The 26,040-nt window shown below is 45.4% G+C and overlaps 2 protein-coding genes across 12 annotated transcripts in view; both read left to right on the top strand.

Moving 5' to 3' along the window:
• The first annotated feature begins 390 nt into the window (after positions 1-390).
• On the top strand, positions 391-19,157 carry LOC143333643 (uncharacterized). Of its 8 annotated transcripts, none has more exons than XM_076751795.1 (6): positions 405-773; positions 8,926-9,004; positions 9,137-9,190; positions 9,221-9,511; positions 11,103-11,202; positions 17,484-19,157. In XM_076751795.1, exons 1-6 carry the CDS (start codon positions 498-500, stop codon positions 17,596-17,598), a joined length of 915 nt encoding a protein of 304 aa, XP_076607910.1. In that variant the 5' UTR covers positions 405-497; the 3' UTR covers positions 17,599-19,157. The 8 variants fall into 8 exon arrangements, with proteins under 8 accessions (XP_076607906.1, XP_076607902.1, XP_076607909.1 ...); XM_076751792.1 differs by having other exon boundaries at positions 8,926-9,082; positions 9,143-9,190; XM_076751791.1 differs by lacking the exon at positions 17,484-19,157 and adding exons at positions 13,468-13,538; positions 16,302-17,472 and having other exon boundaries at positions 391-773; positions 8,926-9,511.
• A 2,411-nt stretch (positions 19,158-21,568) lies between these two features.
• The window catches only part of caskin2 (CASK interacting protein 2), a 40,329-nt gene continuing 35,857 nt past the window's right edge, over positions 21,569-26,040 (top strand). For all 4 annotated transcript variants that reach the window (XM_076751782.1, XM_076751781.1, XM_076751780.1 and 1 more), the window contains exons 1-2: positions 21,569-21,841; positions 24,089-24,515. In XM_076751782.1, the coding sequence (XP_076607897.1) occupies positions 24,422-24,515 (94 nt within the window). In that variant the 5' untranslated portion in view covers positions 21,569-21,841; positions 24,089-24,421. The remainder of the gene's footprint in view (positions 21,842-24,088; positions 24,516-26,040) is intronic.

Genomic DNA, 26,040 nt, shown 5'->3' with positions numbered 1-26,040 from the left:
CCAGAAATGGGAAATTATTAAAAATAATATTTCTAATAACGTCCCATAACTAAAGCTCAGCATCTTAAGGTTATCATCTGTCATAATGACTGAAGCTGCAATGATCAGTTGAAAAGTTCATGAAGTTGTTTTAACACGTTTTGTTTTGTTAAAATATGAATTTTTACCAAACGAAGTCTCAGTCAGCTTGTTGGTGACTAAATCAGATCGATTGATTGATTTGGAAATGTTGCGTCACACATGAAATTATTTCAATGAAAACTTCTGACTTTTATTCCAGCAGCACATAAACTTTTCCTGTAAGGGCTCTTATTCTGAAAGACAGTCGGAAGTGCAGTATTTGCCGTCAGCTGTTGAGGTTAAATAGTGCTGATAGGCGGGATGCTGCTCAGTGTGTGTGTGAGACAGCAGCCTGAACACACACCGTCCTCCTCGGCACACACACACGCACACACTCTGAACACACACTTTAACTTTTCCCTCGTCGGACCTCCGTCATGGATCTGGACCCGGCCGTCATCATCCCCGCCATCCTCTTCACCGTCGTGGCTATTTATTTCGCCTCGTCGCTCCTGAGCAAGAAGCCCGACGCCTCCTCCTCCTCAGCCGCGAACAAGAAGCCCAAAGTCGGCTACGGAGACGACGTCCCTCCTTCCAGGGCTCTGGGTGAGCAGCTCCGACCTGCGCCTGAAGCCTCCCCGCGCACAGAGCCTCCTCCGCCGGCTGTGGAGGAGATCGGAGCCGCGGAGAAGATCCAGAACTCACCTGTGCAGGTAAGATCGATCGATTCTGGTTTTCATTAGTTTATTGGGAAATGTGATTGATGACATGGATATTGACTTCAGGCGATTAGAAATAGTTTATTTTCCTGCCAAATTTTCTGATCAATCAATAATTTCTTACTTCACAAAAGACAAAAAAAACAAACAAACAAACAACTTAATTCACCCTGAAGAACATTTTGTCCCAAAGATGCTTCAGACACTTAAAAATAATTAAAATATATCAGATATTGAAATATTTTAAACTTAAAAACAGTTTTAAGTGAAGATGTTATGTCTTAAAGCTGCCACAGTTTACATCTTAATTGATTTGTTCAATCTGCTGATCATTTATTGATTAATTGACTGATAATTTCAGCTGTGAAATGTTAGAATTTAAAGGGTTCTACCAACAGATAATCTGATATCCGAGCAGCTGATTTGTTTCCTGACGATCGATTGATTGACCGATTGTTTCATCTTGAACGTTTTGATTCAAATTTAAATAATCTTTATTTCTTTTTGCTCTGATGACAGCAGCGCCACAAGCTAAACAGGCTGTTAGGATGAAAACCATAAAGCCGTATTGATTGTTATCAGGTGTGATAATCAATGCAGGAAGTTCCTCTAAAGTGCACCTGCAGTGTTTTGGCCACACGTTTCGGCCCGGCCGCGGCTGATTGGCCGCCTGACGTCCAAACAGAGACCGTCTGTGCTGGCTGGACGCTGATTTGCTTGAGCACACAGTGACGGATGCGTTTGAGGTGCGTTCAGAGGAATCGTCCCGGCTGAGGGCCGCGTTCGCCCTCCTCCATCATTTGAATGTCTGCTGATGTTTCTGCGCTTATGAGCTCACATGCAAATGAGCTTCTGTCGGCAGCAGCACAGAAACCTCTTTGTGGACTCCGTCAGTGTCCAGAGGTCGTCGTGCACGCTGACCCTCGTTGACCCGCCGCAGAGCCGCCCTTTAAAAGCCTGAAGAATGTGCCCACCACGGCTGTAACATGCGGACTGAGCGCCTATATTTGGTGCCGAACATGAATCCTATATTTACGCCTGCGTATGTTCACATGTCTGCCATGGTGCTGTGGGGGGGTGCAGGTGGAGCGGAGGTGGAGCTGGCTTCATGACATGTTTAACATCTGCTCTGTGTTGCTTCATCCTGCTGATTCAGGATCAGCTCACTGCTCAGGAACGCTCAGTTCACCGAGATGTGTGTGGTACTACTTGATTATACTTGTTGATGCGTTCATGTGTTCATCACTTTCATGCTGCATCTGATGAAGGTGGAGCTCATTTAATGACATCATCGTGTATTGATTGTATTAATAATTGAAATGTGAAAAGTAACTAACGCTGTCAGACTAATGTGGTCCAGTGAAAACAACAACACTTGTCTCTGTGTGGAAATACTTCCATATAAATACCTCAGAGTTGTACTTCAGCACAGTACTTGAGTAAAGTACTTCTTTAGTTTGTGTGTCCACGGGCGTCTTTGTCTTTGTACCATGTGCAGAAACGTCCCTCAGATAAATGAAATGAACCAGACGTCACGACAGACAGAGACAGTGACGGTAAATCCTTCAGAAACTCCAGCGTGTTGGCATGCGGCCCTCACTACACACCACTGATGTCCTGAAGCGAAGGGGCCACATGTGAAGGGGCCCGTTGCTTCTGTCTGTGCTGTTAGACTATCGTGGACTTGAATCTTGTGGCGGAGTGTTGGGGGCCGTCACGCCCTCCTTCCCTGATAACGTCCTGCAGCGCGCTGAGAGGTCGTCTCCGCCTGTGCTGCAGCAGCAGAGCGTCATGGTGTGTGTTACTGAGCTCTTTGTGTAAACGTCCACATAAAGAAGTCCTCTGTGTCCTGGAGCCTGTGGAGCTGAGACACAGACAGTCCTGTTGTTTTGGCCTTTGTCTCCTTTGACTGAAGCTGTGTGGGAGTCAGAACAGTTAGCCTGTCGTTAGCCTCACAGCGTGAGCGTCACTGTTTCACTTGAAAACGACTTTATTTTACTTCATTTAAAACTGAACGCAGAGTCAGAAGATCCACCAAATGTGGATTCATCCGCCGCTGAAAATAGTCCTGACAAAGGCTCTGTGTCCTCCTGTTTGTCTGATGGAAGCTACAGTGAGCAGCTGTTTGAGGAAAAGACTGAACCTTTTACACATGAAACTAGATATTTATGATGTGTTTTTAAAGATTTACAGGTGGAACCACATGATGAAGTGATGACACACACACGAGGTCAGAGGTTCAGGGTTAGAGACTTTTTTTAGTGTTTCCAAAAACACAAGAGCTGAAGTGTAATGAATGGATTGAACAGTGCCTGCAGTGATTTAAGCTGCTAACATTAGCATGTATGGCGTGCTAGCTTGCTACCTACACTAGCAACATGGCTATACTTCCGATGCCAGTGTTTCATATTATATTAATTAGTGTTGTGAGGGGTTATGTTAAAAAATATCATGACTTGTATGTGTTAGCTTTAGACTGTTAGCATGATATCATGACCTGGGACCTGTTCGCTTGAGCCTCCATCTGTTAGCATGACATTTACATACTTTTACTGAAGTAACATTTTCAATGCAGGACTTGTACCAGAGTATTTGTACAGTCTGGTATTAGTACTTTTACTTCAGTAAAGGCTCTGAGTACTTGTCCATCACTGGATTCTGTTTCCTGTTGGCCTTTAACTTCACTCAGGTGATAAATAACTTTTCTAACTCTGAACTTTTGCAGCCTGCAGTCGCTGCTCTCTGCTGCAGCAGCTTCCTGTTTACAGATTTACTGTCCTGCAGCCCATTTGTGTCTCTGTGCCATGTGACCCAGAGCGCCATCTGGCTCCGTGACATTCATGAGCTTAGCATGTTGGACTGCTCCTTCATCTAAAGTTACAGCTGCATGGGCTCCACCTCCATCCCTGCAGCTAAGAAGGCCACAAAGCTGCATTTCACGCTGAAATGAGTGAAACTGTGCTCGTCTTTTGTTGTGAGCGCGGGGACGTGAGGTCACGGCTGTCATTCGCTGCACGGGACAGAACGTGCAGATTTAACTGAAAGCTGGAGAAGAGGTGGACGAAGAGCTGGTTTAAAGCTTGCACAAAAAGAGTGAAATTACTCAAATTATTGAGCCGTACCGACCCTTCTGAGACACTTTCACAGCTCCTCTCCGTCCTCATCTGGAAGGCAGCAGCGTGCTGCTCGTGGCGATGCAGCTCTCCATATATGGAAATGTGAGCACGCTCGCTGTGATGCAGTTTTCACGGAGGAGCGACGGCGTTGGAGCAGCTGCTCTCTGTCCGGTACAGAGGTGGAGTTAGTCTGTGTTCATATGAACCCTCACAGCCGTCTCAGGCTCTGTTTGGAGCATAAACACACCAAAACATTATTGTACCCAGAAAGCTGTCGGTGTTTAAACTTTGTTCTCACGTCCTCCAAACTGTTACAGTCCCAAGATGTCTTCCATGGTCTCTGAAGTTTATTTATTACATGACATTACAGTACAGTTGTCCTCAGCGCTGTGCACAAACATTTGTCTTTTTTGGCCTGTCCCGGACTCTCTCAGTGATGACCTCACGCCATTGTTCGGCGGAGTGTTGGAGTTTATCCATTGGCCGTTGCTCTTTAAAAATGAACAGGTGTGAACAGTCCTCAATCATGTGTTGTCACGTTTCATACTTTTGCCACATTTCATGTCCCAGACCTTCAGCACTTCATCAGCTCTTTATTTGTCATCATTCATTTTTTTCATGCATTGGCTCTACTGTGGCCTCTGTCTTCAGTCTGTCCCATGACTCAGCGTCCTCTGACAAGAGGACTATCGCTGAGTCATCTGGTGGGTGTGGCCTGCGTGGCGTTCACAGACCTCTCGTCTCTTTGGATTTTATCAGGCTGTGAGCGGTCTCATTGGACCTCCTCTGTTGTCTGACGTACCTCTCCTGGTATTTCCCCCCTGGCCTGGCCCAGTTCCTGCCTCTCCTCCCTCTGGATCCTGGCCTGGCCCGGTCCGGTGCGGTCTGGTCTGGTCTGGTCTGTCTGACGACACGCTGCTTCTCAGTGCTCAGAGCTGTTGGCTGTGCAAATCCCGGAGCAAACAATGGCTTCATATCACAGCATCGCCGCGAATTCCTCCTCTGTGGTGATTTCAGAGAAGCTGGCACCGTCACCACCACGGCTGCCACACCCGAGCCACCAGAGAGGCCACATCCTGCCCTGTTGTTAGCCACGATGAAGCGGTCCAGCCGAGTCAGGATGGCAGAACGGTTAACAGAGACAGACAGAGCGAGTCTGTCAAAGACCTGAACGGCAGTGATGTTCTGCTGATCCTCTCCGACTCTCCTGGAGTCAGTTGTAGTAAACGATGCTGTTTCTTTACTTTGGTGTCTTCTGCATCAGCTGCAGAGAGTAAACATGACTTCTTACCTCGTTGGCCTTCGTCGTTTCACATCAGTACACTGTACTGCGTCTGCTTCACGTCGTGTGTGTACACTTACTGTAAATCCATCTGAAGTACTTTTAACCACCTCGTGGACTTCATGTTACTTCTGCAGCCACTAAAACGTCGTGTTGACAGTTGTTATTTCATCGGGTGATGAGCTGCTGCTTTCCTTCAACTCTGTCTGAAGTCAAGGATTCATTGATCCTCAATATTACTGATTGTGTTGATGCCTGAAGAATGATGAGCAGCCTTCGTCTGTATGTGTGATAATGGAGGAAGACGGTTCTGTCCTCTTCCTCCTGTCCGCTCTGGACGAACAGCTTGCTGATCTCAGGTCAGCCTCAGGCTCCTCACACACTGGAGCTGCTTCCTCTTCAGTGTTTGCTCAGGTTGTTCACTGAATTCCTCTCATGCCAGCAGATCTAATGGCCTTCCTCTGCACCGTTACAGAGCTAAAATGGCTTTTAAGAGGGAAGCGCTCAGTGTAATGTTACACATCGGGATAAATTTACCAGGAAACGCTCTCAGAGGCCGGGAGGACTCGAACTAATCCAGAGCTCATTTTCCACAACGTCTCAAAGCTTCTTTTTAGTTTTTCACCATTTCACTCTGACATTTTGGAAACATAATTCATTTTGTATGTTGATTTTATTCATGAAGAATCTTGAACATGCATGTTAGAATGATTTAGTATTTTATAATCCAGCATCTAATAATCTTAATAAAGTCTATCAATCTATATCCCTAATCATGATTTAGTCTTTAATGATCCTGATTAGGTGTCTCATAGTCTTTATTTTCTCATATTTTGATATAAATATAATCTTGATTTGATGTGTAAACATTTGAACTCTATCTATTTTGACCTCCTGTTTTCGTCATGTCTGACATTTCGTCCATAAGTGCTGTAATGCTGCTTGATTGATTCATCCCCTGCAGCAGAGACATGATGCTCATTGCCTGAACGGGTCATGTTGGACATGATGATCTCATGTTAGACTCACCCAACAAACATATTTGACCAATTTAGGACAGCGGAGCTCGCTGGGCCTCAGTTTCAGCTAAGAATACAGTTTACCATCCCGCTGACTCATAAAATGATTTAATGAGCCTGCTTTTAGCATCACGGCCCAGAACACTTTGTTTCAGGAAGTCGGCGCTTTGCTGTTGATATTATTTTGGTGTTTCATGGCTCAGGAATTCAGAGGCGGAGGAAGGGACGGTGTTTCAGCCTAAATGGATGCCATTCCAGCTGGAGGGCGTGAGGGACGGCTGCTGTGGGATTAAGAAACCAGACTGGCAGCAGCCGGCCGGTCGGAGCGGCTTCATGCAGTCAGGCCTCATGCATTTCGCTGTCTGACCTCCCATGATGCCACCACTTGTCACTTTAGTGATTCATCAGGAACAGAACTGTGGTGGGTTGAAGCTGCTCTGGACTGATGAGACCAGACAAGGTCACTGCAGCCGCTGCTCTGCAAACATTTCCTCTCTTCACGCTTTCTCTGCTGCTGAGTTAACGTGGTAACAATGACGCAGCATCATTTCAGTTTGACCTTATGGAAAATATAGCTGTGTTTCAGTTTCTCTGCATGTCCAGTGAAATTATGTCCAGGTGTGTTCAGCCTAGCTCAGCACAAAAGACCGGAAGCAAGGGGAAACTCCTAGCATCTTACAACAACCCCAAGTCTGTCTGACATGCGATACCGTTTTTCGCTAACTGGTCACCAATTCATCCTGTAGTTGTCAAGTGAGAAGCCTTGAAGCTAATTGTAAGCTAAATGGACCTAAAGCTAACTTTAAGCTAAAGGGACCTAGAAGCTCAGTCTAAACTAAAGGGACCTACAAGCTAACTCTAAGCTAAAGGAACCTTGATGCTAACTCTAAGCTAGCGGGACTTTGAAGCTAACTCTAAGAGAGAGGGACATTTAAACTAATGCGAAGCTGAAGAAATCCAGAAACTGGCTCTAATTTAAAAAGGCCTACAAGCTAACTCTAAGCTAAACGGACCGTGAAATTAACTCTAAGCTATGGGGAAACAGACATGGAGGCTAATTTAATGGGACCTACAAGCTAACTCTAAGCTAAAGAGACTTTGAAGCTAACTCCAAGCTAAAGGGACCTAGAGTCTGACTTTAAGCCAGTGCACGTATATCGTGAAGATTGTCATTACAGGTTAGGCTACATCAAAATAAAATCCAACATCAATATTAATACCATTGATGCGATTGATCCCAGGCTTCGGCAGTCCACATGCCAAAGTATCCTTGGGCAAGATACTGAACCCCCAAAACTGCGCCATCGGTGTTTGAATTCATATGTACGTCACTTAATGCAGCTAATTTAAAAGGATCTTTACACATTTGTATATGGTTTTGTTCACAAACAGCTACGTCACACTGCAAAAGGAGCTAATTAAGGCTATTTAAATCATCTGGTGGGAAGCTAAGGCTAAACAACAGGGAGCTAGAACCAGACTCTTAGCTAACAGGCTAAGACAAACACGTCTGGGGTTTCACAGCAAGCCTATAAGGTAAAAAACTGATGACAACAAATGTTTTTAATTTTTCTGAATTGTCATGAAGCTTAATGAGCCAATCAAACCAGCTGTTTAATTTTACAGCCTCTGAGTTTTATAGGAATGGTAACAGATATGAATTTTCCTTTTCCATCTTTTTGTTTAAATGTTGAGTTAAAGCAGACGATTCCTAAAACTGTGAATCCTGACATGTTGGTAACAGCACGAGGCCGATGGTCGAGAAACCAGAGCTGCTGCACAGTCAGCACTTCACGGACAGGTGCATCAGAGACAGAGGACGGTCAATGAAAAGATAGATCTGTGTGTGTGTGTGTGTGTGTGTGTCAGTGAGAGAGAGCTGTCAGGACAGGTTGGCAGACACTGAAGAGGGTTTAATTTGTCCTGGTGTCAGCGACAGGCGGCGGCTGATCCTCAACGAGGAGCTGCAGCTGACAGTCGAGCGTTAGTCTGTCAGAGGTCAGAGGTCGGCAGGTTTACTGTGATGATATATTTATTATACACGTGATCAGTACTGGACTTGGTCATGATGAAGGCTGAGCTTCGTTTAGGTGAGCCAGCATCTCACCTGTCCAGGTCTGCGTTTTTCAACACAATACAAATACTGACTTCTCACAGCTGATTATGATGATTGGAAGACCAACAAAACGTCTTGATTCATCATTTTAATAAACCTTTTTAACGTTAGCCGTGTATGTCTTTGAATTTGTCTCTATCTCATACTTTGAGTACATTTAGCTGACGGTACTTCATACATACTTTTATAGTGTGGTATTAGTACTTTTACTGGAGTAAAGGCTCTAAATACTTCTTCCAGCACTGTCTGTTACTCAAACCCGCCTCTCTGGATCCTGTTTCAGTGTCCCACGTGGACCTGAAGCAACAAACAACCGCCAACAACCTGCTGACAACTTTGAACTTCCAGATGTTTTCAGTTGATTTCTTATTAGAATCACAAGACTATTTCATTATTCATGTTTTCTTAACAGATGACAGGCTGATATGAGTCTGCTGGAAAAAACCACCAGCTTCTATTTCAGGATATCTGAGTCTCCCAGGACGTCACAACCAATCGAGACATTTTAGCAATGAAACGCTGATCAAACAAACTGCTGCTCAGTTCAACGGCCACTGTTGGAAAATGTGTCTCTGAGAGAAGTTAACTGCTGTGAAACCTTTTGTCTTTGCAGGCTGTTCCAGAAACCGTATCAGCACCAGAACCTGTTCCAGAACCAGTCCCTGAACCAGTAAAGGCACCAGAACCTGTCCCTGAACCAGTCCCTGAACCAGTAAAGGCACCAGAACCAGTCCCTGAACCAGTAAAGGCACCAGAACCTGTCCCTGAATCTGTCCTTGAACCAGTAAAGGCACCAGAACCAGTCCCTGAACCAGTAAAGGCACCAGAACCTGTCCCTGAATCTGTCCCTGAACCAGTAAAGGCACCAGAACCTGTCCCTGAATCTGTCCCTGAACCGGTAAAAGTACCAGAGACTGTACCAGAACCAGAACCTGTTGCAGTACAAGAACTAGCTGCTGCACCAGAACCTGTCCCAGAGCCAAAACCTGTACCAGAGCCAGTATCAGTCCCTAAACTAGTATCAGTCCCTGAACCAGTATCAGTTGCTGAACCTGTCCCGGAAGCTGATCCAGAACCTGTGGCCAAGTCTGAACCGGTATCTGAAGCAGTCCAGCAGCCTGTGGCTGAACCTGTTGTAGAGGCATCACCTGACCCTGAACCAGAACCTGAACCTGAACCGGAGACCGTCCTGAACAACGGTAAGTCTGCTACATGGACGTTTGTCCAACATTTACTGCGTCTTTCCCACCGATGCTGTTTGAAGCCTGTTTTTTACGGAGTACTTGTCAGAGTACTTTATCTGAAGTACTCTCTCTGCTGGCTCACAGTTAGTCTCCTGAAGCAGATCAGGTATCATCCAGGTGTGACTGATCCACTGCAGGTTGAACTGAGCCCAGTCAGACCTCTGGGAAGCTGTGAGCTCAGACGAAGCTGCAGAGTGAAGAGGACTGAGGAAATGAAGGAGGTCCAGATGTTTACTGTGTTTGTTTACAGCAGGATCACATCCCGAACGGTCGACGCCCCCAGCCGTTACACGGAGAAGCTGTCACTTTGTTGGCTTGTTGGATTTACATGATAACACGTCTCAGTGAGCAGCTGACTGAAGAAACGTGACGTCTGTGAGGTGTTTTTAAACATTCAAGTCAAGTCCATTTTATTTCTATAGCGCATTTACAGACAGCTGAGCTGCACCAAAGTGCTTCACATGAAAGTGCTTAAAGTGCAGTGAACACAGGAAGGAACCAGGGCAAAAGGAAAAGGGTTAAAGACTTTGACTACAAGAGTTAAAATAAAGCAATAAAAAAGATCAGGAGGAGGAACCAATGGGCTGAGAGCCACAGACAGGAAGTCAGGAAGCTGGTTCGGATCCGTCCCGAGTCGCACCGGATCTACTTCATGTGTTTCAGAGGCTTCAATGGTTTCCTCTACATCTAATCTCAAACAGCCTCTCGCAGCAGGCGGACGTCAGCGGCTGCGACAGCTGATAAGTTTTTATCAGAAGAAGCCGGCAGAGTCGAGCTTCACGAGCAGTTCAGACGGTTTATTAACGACGAGGTGGTCGATTAAAAATCAATTTACTCTGAAGTAAGAGGGAAATCTCATGATTCCACTCAGGACACCTGAGTCTAATGTGGCTGACACATCTGACATCCACACAGTGAGCATGCAGCGTGAACAAACAAACATGTAAACAAACAACATGTGAATAAACATGTGAATGCGTCTCCACCAGCTGTTCACTCAACAGGAAATTCAGTCACAGCAGCCACACGATGGCCAGTCTTCACCAGGTGTTCACTTCCTGCCTCTCACTGTCCTCACTGACAGCACTGTGAAGAGTGTGTGTGTGTGTGTGTGTGTGTGTGTGTGTGTGTGTGTGTGTGTGTGTGTGTGTGTGTGTGTGTGTGTGTGTGTCAGTGGATCAGCTGGCGTGTGTGGAGGTGGAGCTGCCATCTGCTTCAGGAGGATGAAACTTAGTCAGTTAAGCTCGTAGCAGCTCTGAACAACAGCCGCTGTCCAGACTGACAATCTGCTTCCTGTCCCTCCAACCTGCAGCACAACAGGTGGAGCAACAGGTGTGTGTGTGTGTGTGTGTGTGTGTGTGTACAGTCACATTAATATATACATATTGAGATGATAAAATAACACTAAAATCCTGAGCAAACTGGCTTTGAGCGTTGAATTCTATGCTAACCCTTTAGCACACATCCAGTTAGATAATAGTTGACGTGGACAGTGAGGGACGTGGACTCTGATCTGTCCTCCTGCTGTCTGTCTCCTGTGTCTCAGACGTGGCCGTGGCTGAAGATCAGGTGAAGTTCACTCCGGGGAAGAAACAGAGCAAGTTTGAGACGCTGCTGACGAAGGAGGAGATCGAGGAGGAGCAGAGGTCAGTGTGAGCTCTCACATGGAGGCCATGCTATGGCGGCATGATGGCTGACATGCTGTGTGTGCATGCTAACACACACACACACACACACACACACACACACTTCGTGCTCGGCCCATTTTGGTTGGTTTCACCTTTTACCTGCATGTAAAGAAAGAGGCAGCCGCTGAAGCTTCAAGTGTTTTCAGCTCAGCAGCCAGATGACGAGTCAACTCCTACATCCTACATCTCCCACAATGCCTTTCCTCTTTCAACCCCACAACAGTTAGCCAAGCTAGCACTAGCTATAAGTTATTATTCTCACCTGTGTTTGACTTTCATCCAGCAGCTGATGGTGGAAGAAGTACGGTGTGTACAGCAGAGTAGAAATACTCTGTTACAAGTAAAAGGCCTGGACTAAAAACTTTACTTTTTACAAGTACAGAAGTATCAGCTTCAAAGTGTACTTAAAGCCAAAATCATACACTGAAAAGCCGATTTCAGAATAATATACGTCAGACTAACTAAAAGAGGAATATTTACCTGTGAGGTGTGCTGGAGTGGAAGTATACATGAGTCGTCATGGAGCAACATTTTGCTCCTGTAAGGCCTCCTTTTGGTCCTTTTACCTTTTTCTTACTCAGCTAAGCTGATGTAGCCATGCTAGCATTAGCGGTAATTAGCTTGCAGATCACTGTTGGGTGTTGATGTGAGTTACTGTTAGTTTAAAAAAGGAGCTGAAGTTTGAAAATCATCACTGCGAAGAGGAGAAACATTTGTTCGATTTTGGTAACACCACCTGTTCTCTAGCGCCACCCTCAGGACTGATTGAGAGCCAAGAACAGAAAAGTTTTCAGGATCTGGTCACAGCGGCTGTTTGTCGGTCAAAGTTAGCTTTGTGCTAACGTTGCTTTAGTCTTATCATCAGTTAGTTAAAACAGTTTGCAGCTCACTAACTCTTATGTGGAGATTAGTTGTAAATATTTACAGCTGCTAACTGCAGGTGATGTGTAGATAACAGACAAGGCTAATGTTAGCATGCTAATATCTGACCACTGTCGACATATCTGACCTAAAATTTGATAAATGCTGTTTATTTAGGTTCAAAGTGGAAGATTTTAATTACATTTTTCTAAAATAACAAAGTTATTAAATGTAATGCTGTTATTAGCAGTTAGCTTAGCATAATCAGATCTGTCCCTCTCATTATGAACTGTATGAATACTGCTTACCCTGAAACAGACATGAAAATAATGACTACATTTACAAAGATTTAGCTTTTAGCCTGCTAGCTTGTGATGCTACAGTGACTTCCTGGTTACCTAGCTGACTGCTCTCGATTGGACAGAGCTTCAGATGTTTCCTGGCTGCAGGTTTTGAAGCAGGTCAATAATTGGTTTGTTCTTTGTTTCATATGAATGTGTGAAATGAGGTTTCGGTCTCTTTGGGTCGATGCAGACGGCAGGTTCTGTCGTCTCCATTAGCGTCTCCGTCCACACGTCCACATGTCCTGAGGCCTGAACAGGGACTGAATGGAGGGTGGTGTTGTGTAACCATCTGTTACGTTGCTGTGGTTGGAGGAAAGAGGTGGAGTGAGGGAAACGCATTCTTCTGCTCAGTTTACACTTTTGTTTCTGGCGTTTCTCTGTTTGTCGGGGAGTGAACGTCTGCAGCTCGTCTGATTGGAGGACGGCTCTTTAACGTCTCTGTGGTCTGGCAGCGCTGCTTTACTCTGTTTCTGAGTCTTTCAGGAGGAGCAGAGGAGGGACAGCGTCTTTGTCTTTGAGCTGCTGTCCCTTCTCGTCTCACTCGGACGTGTGTCTCCGGCCAAATGACGTCACGCACGAATAAACGTTTCTGCGGAGTTGATGCTCAGTCCAGTTTCTGTGAGCTCCCCTCAGCTCGATGATGGAGGCAGCAGATATGGATTTTTTATTGTTTCTAACTTGCAGAACACACCTGTACCTCTACCTGTACCTGATATTCACCTCTGACTTAAAGTTTGAATGAGGATTTGCAGCAGAGCGTCATTATATTTCTGACATTAAGTCTTGAAAGTGAGTCAGGCGTCAGGTATCTCATCAGCTGTGTATCAGTGGACACCAGCCTCCTCCTCCTCCTCCTCCTCCTCCTCCTCCTCCTCCTCCTCCTCCTCCTCCTCCCTCACCCTGCATGGCGCCCAGTCTTTCGGTTCATTTACGTTTCGTACCACGAATGTGCAGTGACGTCAGATGTGTGTGGCTCCATGAAGATGTCTGTCTGACCTCCTCCACCTTTATCTTTCAGGATAGAGCTTACGTCTGATTTTACTTCTCTGTAATGAGCCTCAGCAGACACAGTGTGTTAGCAGGGACATGGTAAGGTCGCCTTTCTGTTCAGTAACCTCCAGTCCTCCCTCCACCACAGCACGGATAGACTGATGAGTCCGAACGATGTTTCACATGAAACACAGTGATTCACATGAATATATGACATGCACGCAGATTCATGTGTTCATGTCAGTGAACAGAAGCAGAAATTCAACAATCAAAGTTTAGTTGTGAGGAAAAAGTCAAAGATTTGAACCGTTCAGCTCTCATTCATAGAAATCTGAAAATACTCGGAATAAAAACAGAAACTGCAGCGTCACACACACGTAGCTGTTTGTTGTTGTTTGTTGTTGTTTGTTGTTTATTGGCTCATTCATGAGAATCTTCATTCATCAAAGAGTTATCAGTCTATCCGTCCTCATTAGTCCACCTGCCCTCCCCGTGATGCCTTCACTGACCTCCTCCCGAGTTTTCCCTTCTTTCGTGTGCCTTCTGGTAAATGGGTCACATGGTTTGTGTGTTTCCATGGCGACAGCCAGCTGTTACACCAGCTGTACTGCAGTATGTTGTCGTACAGGCAGACGGTGTCCAGACGTCCTTATTCACCTCCTGTTTGACCTCAGCTGACAGAAAACACACCAGCATCACCTCCCAGTCCTCAGTCCTCATCCTCAAGCCTCCCAGTAGAAACCAGTAAACACACGGTCGGACAGCAGGCCGGAGGTACTGGGACAGACGTCTAATGTGGGTCATGTGTTGTCAGAGGGGACGACATGCTCAGCGCTGAAAACAGCCGCTGGTCCCAACCAGGAAGTCAACAAACAGAAGACAATGAGGACATTAAACAGGGAGGAGGACGTCCAACACAGACGTCCAGGAAGTTTCACCAAACCAAACCAGTGTTACTCTCTTCAAACTCTGATCTCTGACTTCAGTAAAAGTGTAGAAATACACTGGTACAAAGTCAAATAACAAAAAGAAGTAAAAATACTCATATGTCACTGTATAACAGTCGTGATGCATTCAAGTGTTCATCACGAATTCAGTGATTCATCATCATGAAAAGATCTCAACAGTAAAATCCTGCTGAGTCATGAATTCAGGCGTCACAGTCAATCCCGCACCAGCAGATCAAACTGGTGCCACATATCTCCCAGTTTGATTTGATGGGTGGAGACTTTACTGTCAGCTGCTCTGATTTTAGAAGCAGCTGCCAAAGTTCACGTCAGCCTGCAGCAGCTGAACGTTCACACACTTCGTTTGACTGGACTCGATCGTGTGACGACTGTTTGACCTGGACAGGAAACAGAAACCGATGTCTGCTCGCTCCCACTTCATTTCTTAAAACTCAGACTGAAAATGACTGAGCAGAGTTTTTATCCTGAGCTGAAGCAGCAGTCATGAAGAGGCTGACGGAGCGCCCTCTGCAGGACAAACTCAGTCATTCCCCCCGCACACAGCACCAGCTGCCAAATGTGAATAAACGTTCAAATTAAATTTGGTTATTTCTGCCACAAAATCCAGACTTCACATTAAAAACATATCTGGCAAAATATGAGCTGAGGTTTACGAATGTGTCCTCACAAACAGAACCTGGTGTCAGACTTGTAAACTCAGTATGTGGTCAAAAATATGTGGACAGCTCTATGAGACATGCTCAGTCAGATTTCACACATCGTCCAGCAGGGAGATCATTTTTTAAAGTGGATCATTGTCTTTAACAACCTCAGACTCTCATTTTAAAGGCCCTGCACCTGCACCACCTGCACCACCTGCTTCCCCCGCGCTCCATCAGCTGTTCACAGAAAGCCGGTGGTCAGATCTCGGTGCAGGTGTTCATGTGGCGGGTTCTGCCTCACCTGGTGCTGCTCTGGTTCTGGTTCTGGTTCTGGTTTCCTGTCGCTGAGGACGAGCTCGCTTCTTTTTCTTCACTGTATTTATTGCAGCTTCTGTCCACCTGTGCTGCTCACCTGCTAACCCTGCATGCTACCTGCTAACACCACAGCTAACGGTGAGTGCTGCCGCTCAGGTCTGAAGCTTTCAATGGAAAACACTGCTTCTCACAAACGCACACACACACACACACACGCACTGACCCAGGTGTCACCAGGTGTCGCTCTCACCTGCAGGACATTGCTGTTAGCCACAAGTTTAGGTTCCAGCTTGTAAACGGGGAATAAGTTTTGACAGAATTTAAACATTTAAGAAACGTTTTTATGTCCAAAAACTCTTTCAGTCAGTTTATCTCATTTACATTTACACCTGTCTCTGCTAATGAGGTGTGTTAGCATCGTTAGCATCGAGCAGCGCAGCCTAACAGGACCGTGTTTGTTCTTCAGACCTTCAGCATGAATTCATGAGCTCATCTAACGTTGAGTCACATTAATTAAAGGATCAAAGCAGCAAGTTGTTCCTCCTGAACTAAAGATCACTCTCTGACATTTTGCATGTTTGAAGTTTTAGATGTTTGGATGTTTTTCTTCCTCCAGTTTAGAGCCCTGCAGTGGCTTCCAGTCAATCAATCAATCAATCAATCAATCAATCAATCAATCAATCAATCAATCAGACTCACATCACAGCAAACAGGTTGGTGTCTGTAAATGAAACATACTGAACATGACATTGATGAAAGTCTGCCGTGTGTCGAGTCAGGATTGATTTTCGTCCTGCAGTGAAATGAATGGAAGTCAATGGAAGCAGAACGTGAATGATTCAGACTCGCTGCTTTGGTCCTTTCAGCTTCGTCTTACTTCACATTTTCCATTGATCAGACCTGTGATCCTCAAAGCTGAACTGTTTCTCTTGTTTCAGAGCACCTGAATGAGGAGCACAGACACCCTCGTCTTCCTCATCCTTTGTCTTCCTCCAGCTGATCTGAGAACAGAATGAACCACCTCTGCGGTCTGGAGGAGGTCTTGGATTCGTTTCAGCTTTCTGTCCTCGGAGCTTTCAGGCCAGCGAGCGTCTTCACACCAAAGTGCCTTCAGGAATCTGCGTTTTCAGCTCTGCTTTGTGATCTGGAGACTTTTTTAATCCTCGAAAGGACGAGTCGCTTCGACAGAAGCCGAGCGAAGCTCCTGTGATTGTGTGATGTTTAAGAATATTAAACTGTGATTGAATCTGAGTGAAGTTTGGTGTCGTCTGCAGTTCAGAGCTAACTGTGCTAATCTGTGACGCTTCCTGTCCTCCAGCTTCGGCTCTGCGGCGTCTTTTCACGTCTTCTGTGTTTGCTTTAAATGTCCAACATGAAATAAACGTGTGAGTCTGAGCGCGAGTCGTTCATCGTGTCTGTTCAGCAGGAAACGCTGGAGCTTTTTCTAAACTCTGGATTATTTTACAGTTTATTTCAACAGTTCACGTGTTCTTCATGTTTCCAACATCACTGCAGAATATAAAGTAAGAAAATAGAGAAAAACCTAGAGATGTGAAATTATGTCAAAGTAAAAGCTCATTTAACACGTAAAGATGTGACGTGAAAAGTTTTCCTCTGATTTTGAACTGATCACGAGTGAAACTTCTAAAGAGGCACTTTGAACAGGTTAATACACATTTCACAGCGTAAACGGATCAAAACATGGAAAAAACTTCAATCTCCATGAAGTAACAAATACGGTAAAACCAAAGAAATGTAGTATCTTTATACTCAAGAATAAAATCAGATTTACTTTGATTACATTGTGTTTTCAGCGTGTCCGTCCGGGGCTGTCTTACATTTCATGACTTTAATCACGTAAAATCACTCTTTACTCAGAATATTCCAACTTCTTCTGAAAATTTATTCTCCAAATATTTAAACTTTTCTATCAGAATAAAATATTTTTTTTTCCTTCATGAAATATTCAGACATAAATCTTGAAATATTTAAGTCTGCAGGAAATGAATGGAAGTCAACGTCATACCCCAAAAATGATGACGTGTGTGTGTGTGTGTGTGTGTGTGTGTGTGTGTGTGTGCGTGTGTGTGTGTGTGTGTGTGTTGTGACTGACTTCCCAGGGTGCAACAGGAGCAGCTGGCAGCCATCTTCCAGCTGCTGAGGGAGAACCAGGAGGTGCTGGGGGAGGTGACGGAGGGAGACATGGAGGAGCAGCTGAAGCTGTACTCCCTCTGAGACGCCGTCCGTCCTCTCTGAAGCTGAATGTAAAATGTTGTAGATGTGACGTTTTAAAGGTGTGACTGCAGTGAAGACTGATGGGATTGATCACACTCATGATCAGAGATTATGGGGAATCAATCGGTGACATGAGAGGTTTTTTCATGACGGCAGAGTTCAGAGGAGAAACACGAGGAGAGCAGTTTGGAAGAAACCTGATTAAATTCATTTGAAAACTGTCGTTTACTCACTTTACTACTTTATCTGAAGTAAGACAAAGGATTCTGTTTCCGTTGATTTCCACTCATCACGCCGTGAAATGACAGCGTTGAGCGCGTCAGCAGCTGTTTGTCGTTAGCCTCATGCTAACGTCACCGTTCGCTGTCTTAGTTGAGTCATCTGTTCACTCACTGGTTCTCAGAGATTAGCCGCTGTAAACCCTGCTGCTAACTGCAGCTGTGACGGCTGTGCAGCTAACGGACAAAGCTAACGTTAGCATGCTAACACCTGAGCCGTCATCTGGAGGACAGTCGACTTGATAAAAACTGTTTAACAAAGATTCACTGTGGAAGGTTTGAAATGACATTTCACTGAAATGACAACAAACCTCAGAATGTGAAACGTAATGCTGTTATTAGCTTTTACCTAAATCAGTTAGCTTAGCATAATCAGACGTGTCCCGCTGCTGACTGGAACAGATTTCTCTGTGTTTACAGACAGAAATGAAAATATCATCTACATTCACCAAGATTTAGCTTTTAGCCTCTAAAAGCTCTGCTAGCTTGTGATGCTACAGTGACTTCCTGGTTGCATAGTTGGCTGCCCCTGATTGGACAGATGTCTCCTAGCAACCAGTTTCCACAGTAAAGTCTTGACTAGCTCAGACATTTGAGGAGTTTTTAACGTCTCAGGTGAAGAAAACGTTCGTGTTTGTTGATCCAAACATCAGGAAACGATTCGTGTTTCATTGGAACGAACTTTGTGCCTTCACACGCTCCAGAGTTCTTCATCCTCTGTCCATCGTCTTCCTCGTGGTTAACAGAACAGGACGTTTGATTGACAGCTGCAGCAGTGATTCAGCGCTGAATTCATATTGAAAATGAAGTTCATATTTGAAGATTTCTGCCCGATGTGAAACAGCTGCCCTTCATTCTCACATTATGACTTTTTACTCTTATTAATATTCAGAATTTTCTGTCAAAATAAAACAGTTTTATCTTGAATATTTTTCAAACTTCGGCCTCTTTGTCTCAAAGTGTTTCGGCCCTTTTCCTCCAACAATCCTGATTTTATTGTGACTTTTTTCAACATTACAACTTGAACTTTCGTTCGACGTTTTCCTCTGAATATTTCTTCTTCTCTCTCTAAATGTCTTTGGCTCATAGTTCTGGTTCAGAGAAAAACCTCTGAAGCTCATTGGTTTAGGAAGCAGAAGTGCTGCATTGTGGGTAACGTAGTGTTTATTTTAGCTGATGTTTAATGACTGTGTTTTTAGTCCAACAGTCGAGGCTGGTTTTGAGTTTTCTTTTAAATGAACTGTAAAGACTTTTTTCATGACAATAAAAATCTGAAACGTCGATTCTGTTCATGTTTGATCCATGAGGGGCAGGACGCTCCAGGACCAGGACCTGGACTGATGGACACTAGCTTAGCATCAAGACTGGACGCAGCTAGTCTGACTCAAGCATGACATGTTTGACATGACACCACCCAGCTGATCCAGAGGAGAGCAGAGAGGTGGAGCGTGGGTGGAGCTCATGAACAGATTCATCCATTCATGTTTACTATGAACGGATGAAAGTCAGACCTGATGTACTGCAGAGCATGAAATCTAAAGAAACCCAGAAGGTTTACAAAAATGACTGTTTTCATCTCTGAGTCTGTTTTCAGTTTGATTTGATCGTTTTATTAATTTAACATTCTTTTAAAATATTGTCGCGTTTTTACCTTCTTTCCTTCAACTGAACGTTGCAGCTCAGGTTCATGAAGCTTTTTCGTTTCGCTGTTTCAGGACGTATTTTTCTACATTAATGATAAAACAATAGGAAATGACCTCAGAGGAAACTGCGGCACAGACCCCGCCCTGAAAGTGACATCACCACAGGTGTGTTTGTCTGTGAGACACCTGCTTAAACAAACTAATAGAAACTGTTTTCACCTCCGTGAACCAGAGAGACTTCTCTCTGTGTTCTTCCAGACTTCCCATCATGCTCTGCTGTAATACTGCAGCCTGGCCTGCAGGTGGCAGCAGGTTATTGATCATGAAGGACAAAGTTGATTGACTGTAGTTGTTGTCGCACTCGTCTGTTTTTGTCCAAAGAGACATGCAGAACTGAAGTACTCAGATCTTTCACTGAAGTAAAAGTACTCATGTGAAAGTACTTGAGTGAAAACGATTATCAAAATATTTCCTAAATAATTTTCTGTCAATCGACTTATTGACCTAAAACTGATCAAGTCAGTGAAGCACAAAGTACAAGATTTCCCTCTGAGATGAAGTAGAAGTATAAAGTTCATGACATTAAAATACTCAAGTATTTGTGAGTAGTATAAAAGTACTACAACCTTCTGTGTGTGTGTGCGTGAGAAACAGTGCTGAAAGAAGTATTCAGATCTTTACTTCAGTAAAAGTACTAATACCACACAGTGAAAATACTCCACCACAGGTAAAAGTCCTGCATTCAAAAGATGTAAAAGTATGGAAGTACTATTAGATAAATGTACTTAAAGTAAAAGTATGAAAAACAGGCTGTTTTCAGCTTTGTGATGATGATTTTCAGCTGATCCAAGAGGCTTTTTAAAGAGTTTACTGAGCTGAAGAAGACATGAAGGAACTCTTCGTCCTTCAGTTCAGCTCAAACATTCACAGCTTCAGTTACTTCAGGAATCTGAAGTAACTGAAGCTGTCAGACAGATGTAATGGAGTAAAAGTACAATGTTTACCTCTGAGGTATAAATGGAAAAAATAAAATGGAAAAAATCAAATAAAGCAAATTCTAATTTGAGTACTTTGACTTTGTACTTTTCTGCCGTTTTTCACTTAATGTTAATTAAAAGTAATTGATGAATGAGTGAAAAATGATGTCAGAGGTTTTGTTCTGCTGCCCCCACACGGCCAAACAGTTAGTGCAGCTTTAAATAAAGCTTCCACAAAATAAACCTCAGAGGCTCAGAGCTAAAAGCCAACAGGCTGCATTTTACTGTGAAACAGGAAACAGTTTTAATTTTCAGGAGTGAACTGACAGTAAAACACAATCAGTTTGTTTCGTTTTGATGTTAAAAACCCTGAACATAAAAACAGACCGTCTGTGTGCACACACACACTAAATGTGGTGGGAGGGTCGAGCGTAGTTCATGAAGTTACCCACCGACAGCCCGAACAAAACAGGAAAAGGAAAGATAAATTCTCCAAAATAAAGGCACCACTGTCTCTCTTTTGTCTAACATTTTTACGTGTGTACAGGTACGTGCAGGTACACAAAAAGATTTTTTATGGCATTTAGTATTTTACAATCTGTACATAATATACATATATAGTTGTTTTCTATTCTGTGTCCTGTACACTTCTGTGCCACTGTTTCACTTTTTGTGATACTTGCTGGCTGTAATGACTTAATTTCCCCGGTGTAGGATCAATAAAGTCTTATATTACCTTATCTTGTCTTATTTTAAAACTCTGAGCAGCGGCAGTTATTCACAAGGAAACGTCACTGAACGGACCGCCATCAGTGGACATTCATTCGCCTAAAAGACGGCTTTTACTTGTTCTGTGTTTTAATGACAAGTCGTTATAACAAGTTTGCTGCACTCCAGATGACGTGTTTGAAAATCTACTCCATTAAATTTCATAAGTAGATGTAGCGTTGTCTGATTTATTTTGAAAGTGCACTCCGGAAGCTCTGTGCAGTGTTATGGGTAACTTGACTCCGTGTCCACGTTCTGGAGAATCCAGCGGAGAGAATGTGGCATTAACGGCGAGGAGGGAAAACCTGGAGGAACGTCCGCTCGCGAAGTGTCGAACGAAGTACTAAAAGACTAAAATACATGATAATACAAGCAGTTTTTACGTTATTCTACGTGGGATGAGACCAGAATCTGATACATTTGGAAGATAAAACTCCTGGAATAACCAACTCCTTGAAGCTCGACCTTTCTGGAATATAAACAGCAGGAATTTTCTACAGCAGTTTTCTACGAGCTGCCACCGAGGTCCGCTAAATTCCAGCCGCTGAAAACTTTCTGCTGTACTTCACTAAAGACGGTAAGTCGCATAAAAAACGAGTTTATTCTTCTCAGAATCATAAGTTTAGCCAAACGGGCCTTAAAGCGCTCTAACTAACTTCGGTTCAAAGGTCGGCGCTGGTGGAGGTGACGGCGGAGCCCTCCGCTCTGTTTACATGCCAGACTCCTGCCGCGAAACGCCACTTTCTCCCCTTCGCTCCGAGCCCCCTCCGCCGCTTTAATCCGGATCAGTTCATCTGAAAGTCTGCGTAATATTTCAACATCGAAGACTTTTGTACACATTTAGAAACTGATCTTTGATTCGGCGGACTTGGACATCACCAAGTGCCCCCTTGAGTTCAGTAACATTTGAAGTTACAATAGGCTGACAAAGCCCGCTGACCTCCGCCCCCAGTCTGCGTAATTCAGTACAAGACATCCAGTGTGAACGGGTTAGAATCACTTCTCAGTGCACAGAGTGTTCCCGAATTGGAGACTGACTCCATCAAATTCAGGCAAAGCCTGGAGTCACATGTTCTTCATGCGTTTTATGTGCGTGATGAGCACGGGAATGTAGAATTAGTTGTTTACTTAAGGGAGTCTGGCACCACTATATCTACATATCAAGGAAAAGGGCTCATGTTGAATGTGGTCAGGGAAGAAGTTCAGTGCACTCTGCAGACTGATGGTCTGGTTGATAATTCTACAATGTAAACACAAACAGGGAGTTAGAAACACATCCTTCATGCAGCACTTTAAAGTAATAACTGTCATCTGATTGTTGTTTGTGAGCAACAAAGTGATTTATTCATTTCCACTTTGCACCACCTCACTGAGACTGCGAGTCCCTGCAGCGTCACAGTGAAATGTGGGAGTATTGTTCCTCTTGTCATGAATGCAGTGAGAGTACAAAACGCCCGGGGGAGGTGGAAGAAAAACGGGGACGTGATCGGTGTAAATGGGAATGACAGCTCTGCTTACGCCCTGCGCTCCTCTGTGGCCGCCTGGTTATGTAATGAAACAAGTTGGAAACAGGAAAAGGATTCAGAACTCAGCACCGGGTGCAGGGCCAGACCGGCGGCTCTATGTGGACTCTGCGATCCGGCTGCTGTTTGTGAGGCCTGCTGCTGCACCACTGATCATGTTCTCATGCAGAGGTCGGGACTGTCAGCAGGAATGTCAGTTATCTGCATGAAAGTGGAGCAGAGATGGAGCTCCCACTGACTCTGCCAACTTCTCCCTCCTGTTTCAGCCAGCGCTGCCTGGTCAGTGGGCCGGAAGAGTTTAAGTAGCTGTTCTGCACTTGAGATGAAGTCGACGTCCAGAGCGAGCGTGCATTCTACCGCAGAGCCCTGAGGGAAGCGGCAGAGGGACGAGGCTCGACCTCACCGACGGCTCGCTCTGCCCTCCTTAAAAATGGGGAAAAACTCAGTGGAGTTTGGTGGAAAAGCTGCTCGAGCCTGTTCAGCACACCGCTGACGGCTCGCCCGTCTGTGTTTACATGAGCTGTTTGTGTTCCAGTCCGTCACTCTTGGCCCTGAGCTCACCTGTGACAGGTGTGTGTGAACCTTACATTAGATTAGATTTAGATTTATTTGGCCTTCCGCAAGGAAAACTGTTTGCACCTTCCGTAAAACCTCACAGTGCACAAATCCATCAAACCGGTCAGGATACATCACGTCCACGCTTCGGTGCGTCTTGTTTGCCTTTAAGGTCACGTCAGAGAAACTCACAGTGAAGCCGACGTGCAGCTCACATCCACCCGAAAACACTTCGTACAGGTTAACGTAGAGTAAGTCAGGATTCAAGCGTGGCTTCCAGCTTCCTCACGTTAAATCGATGACACTCCACAGAGCACCTTTCAGTCAGGCGTTAACCACATCCAGCCACTTCCTGTCCAGAAATGTTATTTTGGTGCTGCTTCCTGTGATGTTTGTCTTTGATTCATTAAGAAAAAACAGTTAAAATACTTTTAGCAGATTCTGAAGTCGTCGATGATGAAGAGCAGCACTCTTCCTCGCGTGAATCGTCTGACCTCCATCGTGTTTGACTGCAGCTCTTTGAACGACGTCATCTCCCCGCGTCTCTTCCTTTGTGGTGTTTTAACGGTAGTGATAAACGGACTCGAACCGTCACGCTCGGCGTGTTGATCGATTGTGATGATGATGGTTATTATAGTTACTATTGGTTCTCTGAAGCTGTGTGCCGTCCGCCGTCACGTCATGTCCACACCGAGCTGCTTTTCACTTGACGAATGAACTGATCTGGTTTTCTCATTTCTTTTCAGTCCTGACCACATCGCCCTCCTCCTGCTCCCCCGCCACCTCCTCCTGCTCCTCCAGGAGCTCCACCAGCCTCCACCCCCCCGGCTGACCCTGGAAATAACAGCTCCATCAAACAGAGCGAGAGGAAGAAAAGTCTGAGCAGGAAATTAGGCAGCGGAGCAGTTTTCCGTCTCGGAGGATTCTTAACGTTTGTTTCCCGGCTGTCGGCCGAGCGTCGCACACAGGAAGCGCAGAGTCTCACCTGAGGCAGGTCCATGTCTCCGGCGCTCAGCATGAGGCTCTGAGGAGGCGACGGGATTATAAATAAAGCTGGTTCAAACACGAGGAGGGGGAGCATGGGGAAGGAGCAGGACCTGCTGCAGGCGGTGAAGAGTGGAGACCTGCTGTCCACTCAGAAGCTGCTGTCCAAGCTCAAGACCAGCAGGAACAGTAAGTACACCTGGCCCGTGCTTTTATTCTGAAACATGCCTCACACCTGTCTGCTGCTGCTCAGGGCTCACCTGGTCACCTGTGTGGACAGACTCCTGTTTGTCTGGATTAAGTCTGGTCTTTGAGCTGATTGGTTGGTTGAACACTTGCTCTGTTGTCATTGGTTGTTGTTGTTTTCATCTTCATTATACACGATATTGATTTACGGAAAGTGAGGAAAGACACCAGTCACATGACCGTTATCAGCTGTTTGAAAAGGCCTGTAGAGGTCAGTAAAACAAGCGCTCACCCGCTCACATCATCTTAGAGCCACTCGTCCTCTCCGTGTGACCGACACCTCGTGAGAAAAGGGGCCCGCTGAGGCCCCGGGGCCGGCGGGAGGTCGGCCTTTATCGGCCAGATAACCTCTCACCCGACACGGGACCCCGCGGCGGCCGGCCGGCGTCCAGCGGGATGGGCGACCTCTGACCTCTGAGGTCTGTAACCAAACATGGACAGACAGGAAGTGGAGGCCGAGGTGTCAGCAGGCTGTTCGTCTGAATGTGGACAAAACGTTTGAATAAGACGCAGCTCAGAGGAAACGAGAGAGCAAAGAAACGCGAGAACAAACCGGTTCATCAGGTTTTTGTCTCTGCGCTGAACTTTGACCTGGACGGGTTCTTAATTCTTACTGGAGTCACAGATTTGACGTTGATGAGGCTCGTTTACAGGATCAGTCATCTGTTTGGATGAATCATTGGACAGAAACGATGGTGAACCTGAACGCAGCACCTCCGTCTGTCGGGGTGTAGACGTCTCCTCCACCAGCTGACGGGCCCGTCCTGCCCCCTCAGGGACTTCCTGCAGGCCGTCACATGACCCCCACCCATTGTTCTCCACCTCACAGCCCGATCCGTCACCTCGCCCGCTCCAGGAGCTTTTCAGCCATTGTTCTGCCGACACTGTTAAATGTTTGCGTCTCAGTTTCTCCTGCAGGAGCAGAAATAGTTTGTCGCCTCGCTGACAAAATACTGACCAATCAGCGGCCTTGTTTTCATGTTTCAGCCCGTTTCCTCTGGTTTTTAAAGGCCGTGCCACGTCCTTCCCAAACCGTGTCCTCCTGACATCTGGTGTCCCCCCCCCTCGCCCGACTGCTATCACCCAAATCACAAGGAGCTCCCAGCTGGTGCCCAGCCAGGATTAAGAGGAATTATAGCATTTGGGAGGGGAGGGGGGGGCAGAGGGAGGGGAGGGGTCCGGCTGTGTTATCAGATGCTGTGGCATCTCACTCTCACTGTCCCGCTGTTTCAGTCAGCCCACTGTGACTGAGCCGCGCTCTCAGCAGGACTTCATGGACCAATCACAAAGTTTCTCCAGTTAAAGTTCAGCTTCCAGTGAGTTCGTTCCAGTTGACCAGCGTGCAGGGACGAGACGACGGAGACCAAGTCTGCAGTAATGACGTCATTATTTCTGTGAGCTTGAGGAGAACATGTTGTTCTCTCTGAGGTTATTAAGTTGTCAGAAGATGAAGGTCGTTGTTGAAGTG

The sequence above is a fragment of the Chaetodon auriga genome, chromosome 16, assembly GCF_051107435.1.
Source record: "Chaetodon auriga isolate fChaAug3 chromosome 16, fChaAug3.hap1, whole genome shotgun sequence".
Lineage (NCBI taxonomy): Eukaryota > Metazoa > Chordata > Actinopteri > Chaetodontiformes > Chaetodontidae > Chaetodon > Chaetodon auriga.
This window is presented reverse-complemented; position numbering and strand designations above follow the sequence as displayed.

What these genes read in the sequence shown, in the direction of transcription:
- LOC143333643 (XM_076751787.1), top strand. Translation starts at nt 498, where the DNA reads ATGGATCTGGACCCGGCCGTCATCATCCCCGCCATCCTCTTCACCGTC. An exon ending in GGAGACCGTCCTGAACAACG is followed by an intron (nt 9,512 to 11,102) that starts GTAAGTCTGCTA and finishes CCTGTGTCTCAG; the next exon opens with ACGTGGCCGTGGCTGAAGAT. An exon ending in GAGATCGAGGAGGAGCAGAG is followed by an intron (nt 11,203 to 17,483) that starts GTCAGTGTGAGC and finishes CTGACTTCCCAG; the next exon opens with GGTGCAACAGGAGCAGCTGG.